Below are 4,734 nucleotides of genomic sequence, written 5' to 3'. Positions count from 1 at the left end.
CAGATCTCCGGGTGTAATGTCTCGTTATTTAGATTATAAGTACACCAATCTAATGGCCAGATCTCCCTGTGTATTGTCTCATTATTTAGACGAAACCCAATCGAATGCACTTAACGACTGAGCTGCACGTGCAGTGTCTCGTTATTTAGATTAGAAGTACAGCATATTCGTACGCTTTCACATGTACCTACAGAATGAATATTCTTTGTGCCACTTGTGAGCGACTAACAGGCAACAGCTGCGTATTACTACTATACTTCACAATCCTAATTGCCACTTAATACGATATCGTGTTTGTCACTAGATTAATTACACCATCTCCTAAGGGATCGATTGTGAAGCATGATCCTGTATTAACCAACCTGCCAAAGTTATTCAACAAAACAAAAACAAAAAAACCTATCAAAGTTATTTAGTCCAATGGTTGCTTGTCATTAGTTCCTCGTAATACAAGGCTGCAACCACCATAGTTGCTAGGCATCTAATCACATGGACCTGATGGGCACATATCTTTTGTTAACTCGGCCTATGGAAAGACTCAACTTAAGCTCTAGTCAGGTCAACTTTCCCCTCTTCCTCCTCGACCGTGCGGCTTCATTATAAGTCCGCCTGCAGCTAGCTAGCAAGCAGCAAGGAGACATATATATCTCGTTTCTCTCTTCGCAGTAAGGATTCCCCAAGCTAGTGCTCCTCTCAAGGTTAGTGCTATGCAGCTTGTTATTTCTACATGTCCGCGCAATCATCATGCTAAGTTTTGCCCTTCCTTTTCAAAAACATCATGCTAAATTTTGCCTCCTTATTCTTGTATAAGTTGTTAAGCAACTGTACCACTTTGGTGAAATGAAATATTGTTTTGCAGTTAATACACAACTTGTGGCTCCCTCACATTTCTTAAATCATCAGAAATGGCCACACCAAGCCTCGTACTACCAAAGGAACTACCATATGAATTTTTGAAGAAAATCACGGATGACTTCTCCGATGACCGTAAAATTAGTGATAGTCCATTTGGAATACTTTATAAGGTTAGTTTGATTTTCTCTTGATATTTCCAGTCCTTCCAGTTAAGGTTGATGCCAATATGCTAATATAATATAGAGTATATCTATGATATTGAACAGGGAATTAATCCAGATGATGGCAAAGTGATTGCTGTGAAGAAACTTCAGGAAAACGCACCGATGCCACCTAACAAAGCATTTGCGCAAGAGGTTCAGAATGTTATGGCGCTCAAACATGATAACATAGTACAGTTGGTTGGATTCTGCAGTGAAACAACAAAGAGATTGGTGCAGTTTGATAAAAGATATATCCAGGCAGACATTACCGAAAGTTTAATCTGTTATGAATATTTACCCAATGGGAGCCTTCAAAAGAATCTTTTTGGTATGCCATATATTATATGTCTGATTGTTTTGAGTTTATTCTCGTTCTTAGTGTGTACTCGAAGCTATATGGAGCTAGAAAACAACTTTTAGACGTTATTTAGAGTTTTGATCATTTTGTCTAGTTTTTCTTAATGTATGTCTACACTATATAATTTTCTTCCAGACTCTTTATCTTTGTACACTGATATACAGGAACCAAAGGTGACAAGGTTGTCTCTTCGGTCAAACCTGATATTGATTGGGACACACGCTTCACAATAATCAAGGGGATCTGCCATGGTTTACGTTTTCTACACAAGTTGGATATTCCCATCATACATATGGATTTGAAGCCTGAAAATATACTTTTGGATGCAAATATGGTGCCAAAGATCGCAGACTTTGCACTTTCTCGGGTCTTTGGCCAAGAACAAACACGATTGTGCACACAAACAGTTGTGGGATCATAGTAAGCTCATCATAATTTTTTTATAACATTAGGTTTCTTAATTATAACGTAATTAACTTCTGTTCATTTTACTCTCGATATTTTCCATTTAACTTGTTAATGCCAATCAGTGGGTACATGGCTCCAGAATATTTATATAGAGGTGAAATCTCGGCCCAGTCAGACATATATAGTTTAGGATTGGTGATAATCGAGATCACCACGGGAGAGCAGAATTGCCCTGAAAAAGACCAACCATCTGCAAGAAATTTTATTGATAAAGTAAGATAAATACAATTTGATTATTTGAATATTGCACCCCATGTATGTTAAATTTAGTTTGTACATTATCACCGAGCAACTTGATAAAATTTCTGCAGGTACGTGAAAAGTGGACAAAGGAGGAGCACATAGCATCCAAGTACCCATCGTTAGAGTATGGTTGCCTCCAGCAAGTATTAGCATGCATCAATATTGGGCTGAAATGTGTTGCGATTGATCGGAAACTCAGGCCTTCGATTGTCGACATTGTTGACATGCTCAATGGACTAGGTTCAAGATGAATGCAAACATGGTAAGCCCTGAAATTTCTGAACTTCCAGAAAATCTAAATAAGTATCTTAATTTTGCTTTTCAAAAGCCTGATCGTGATAGATTCAATAGATGCATGGTTCCATGTATTTTTTAGGTGTAGTAAATACACTCATATTCTCCCATATATGTAACTTTTTTAGATATGTTGATATATTTAAACATTCAAACATCAAAACTGAAATTTATTTAATTTTCTTGTTACCTTGTAAGCAAATTACCACAAACATACACTTGGAAATTATTTTTCACTGATGTAGGATCACCACTTGTTGGTAGGTATTCTTTTTTTTAACCTTTGACCTCATTAATAATAATAAAAGTAATATGTACAAATCTAATCTAAAAAGAAAAATAACCGGGAACTATCCAACACCAGTATTTTCTAATATTGCGAATACATAAGTCTGAAACTGGTTTCAGATCAAGGAGTTAATCCATTGATCATGTTCTGAGCACTGCCCCTGCGAAAAATAAAACCCTAACCTATCTACTAGCCAAAGCCGAGGCACCATGATTCCCCACCCCACCACCGGCCACCCTAACCTATCTACTAGCCAAAGCCGAGGCACCAGGAGCCCCCCCCCCCCCACCGGCCGCTAGAGCAGTAGGTAGAGGGGAAGGCGAATCTAGTGGCTCGCCGGTGGAGATCAAGAGGTGGAAAGCTTTGCCCTAGTCACCTTGCAAAAGGGGAAAGAAAGACTATATGCCAGCCCATCCGGTAGCCTAGCCAACATCCTCATAGGCATGTTTATGTAATTATTGTGAACTTTAGCTAAATTTGTTCCTTTTTTCTATATATGTGAAAATGATTGTAGTAATATGTTGCACATTAATTTGCTTAATCATGTGTTTTATGCTACACATTTCAGAAGGTTGTGAACTTATAATATATATGTAAATGGCATTTCAGGTCTCCCGTGCTTCCCCCGCGAGAGGAAACTTTTGGGTCCTTTTAAGCTACTGCACGAAGAAATAAAATAAGCTCCATTATTGCAAGAGGACCGTCACCTTAATGTGGAGACATTTAAATTTTATTACTTTCCAAATATTATATCGTTTTCTATCATGCAAACAATTATGTTGTTGGCTCTGATAATGTGTGTTGGAAATACGAATTTGTTTTCCAAGGTAACTGGATGGTTCCAGTAAAACAATCCATTTAAAAATGAACATGTCTTTAAAAAAAATTATTAAGGCATTTCATGCCTGAACTGCAGAAAAAAATTGAACGACAGCCTAGCCATTTCATTGTGAAAAATTCAGTCAAGTCCAGCCCCCCGCGTCGCTACGCATGAGCGACATGGATCGCGACATAGCCACCGCCGGGAAGGAAGTTCCTCCTCCGTCTCCCCTGCCCTTGCCGCCGCCAGGACACGCCGCCGGACAATACCCACGCGGCTGCTGCAGTGGCGGGCTTCTCGCTCCCCGTGACGGAGCTCCCGTTTGGCTGGCTCGTGCGGATGCCAGCACATGGGGTGTCGAGCGGACAGCGGTACGGCCCTTCCGGCGTAGATCCTCATTGGCTCGGGTTGTGGCAGTGGTGTTGCACCTTCATGTCAGGCCGCGGCGCAGTGGATCCGGGCCCTGGCGCTCAGATTTGTTGGGAGCGGGTCATCGGCCTCTAGGGTGCAGTCCAGCTGTGCAGCCGACTGCTCTAAGTGCACTGGTGGTAGGAGTCTTGCTATGCGTATGACTCTTGCTTGTCCGATTTTATACGACATAGCAGATCAAGCCGTTCAACTCCTGATCCAAACGGCAGCACACCACTAGATTAGCCATCGTATAGAGTCTGACAGAGTAAAATCGTACGTACAGTAGTTCCGCTGGTGATAGGGAGGCAGGTGCAATGGTGTCAGGAGAGCGGATCCGGGGCTACTTTGCCCGGATTCAGTTTGTGGTGGGGCCGGCCAGTGGCGGCTGCATGGGCTGGCTCCTAGCACGGATCCAATGACTAAGCGGTGGGCATCACAATGGTGTGGGTTCGATCCGGCTGCTATGTGAGTTGCTGGTCTTCTGCATAGTAGGGGTGGAGGATAACGGTGTGGAGGCGCCGCACTTGGGAGTGGAGCTCGGTGGAGTGCAGGATGCGAGGCAGCGGTAACATATCAAAGACACTCGTCAAGATGTCCTTGCAACATATCGAAGATGTACCCTGGAAGACACATGTTAAGATGTGCTTCCAACCTATTGAAGTGGGGGTATGCCAAATTATGTCTTGACCGGACACGCCCTACATCAAGAGTCAGTTATCCAAGCAAAGACCCTATCTGTCAGGGGCAAACCAAGCCCAAGAGTTCAGCGGCGGCCAAAGTGGCTGGGGGCAAA

General features: G+C 42.2%; 1 protein-coding gene across 2 annotated transcripts; it reads left to right on the top strand.

Annotated features, from left to right (window-relative positions):
• Positions 1-538: 538 nt before the first annotated feature.
• LOC125529953 (cysteine-rich receptor-like protein kinase 6) lies at positions 539-3,541 on the top strand. Of its 2 annotated transcripts, none has more exons than XM_048694375.1 (7): positions 539-698; positions 860-1,025; positions 1,122-1,386; positions 1,581-1,836; positions 1,947-2,097; positions 2,196-2,389; positions 3,320-3,541. In XM_048694375.1, exons 2-6 carry the CDS (start codon positions 906-908, stop codon positions 2,376-2,378), a joined length of 975 nt encoding a protein of 324 aa, XP_048550332.1. In that variant the 5' UTR covers positions 539-698; positions 860-905; the 3' UTR covers positions 2,379-2,389; positions 3,320-3,541. The 2 variants fall into 2 exon arrangements, with proteins under 2 accessions (XP_048550332.1, XP_048550333.1); XM_048694376.1 differs by having other exon boundaries at positions 545-698; positions 904-1,025.
• Positions 3,542-4,734: the final 1,193 nt, after the last annotated feature.

Source organism: Triticum urartu, unplaced genomic scaffold (assembly GCF_003073215.2).
Source record: "Triticum urartu cultivar G1812 unplaced genomic scaffold, Tu2.1 TuUngrouped_contig_5970, whole genome shotgun sequence".
Taxonomy (NCBI): domain Eukaryota; kingdom Viridiplantae; phylum Streptophyta; class Magnoliopsida; order Poales; family Poaceae; genus Triticum; species Triticum urartu.
This window is presented reverse-complemented; position numbering and strand designations above follow the sequence as displayed.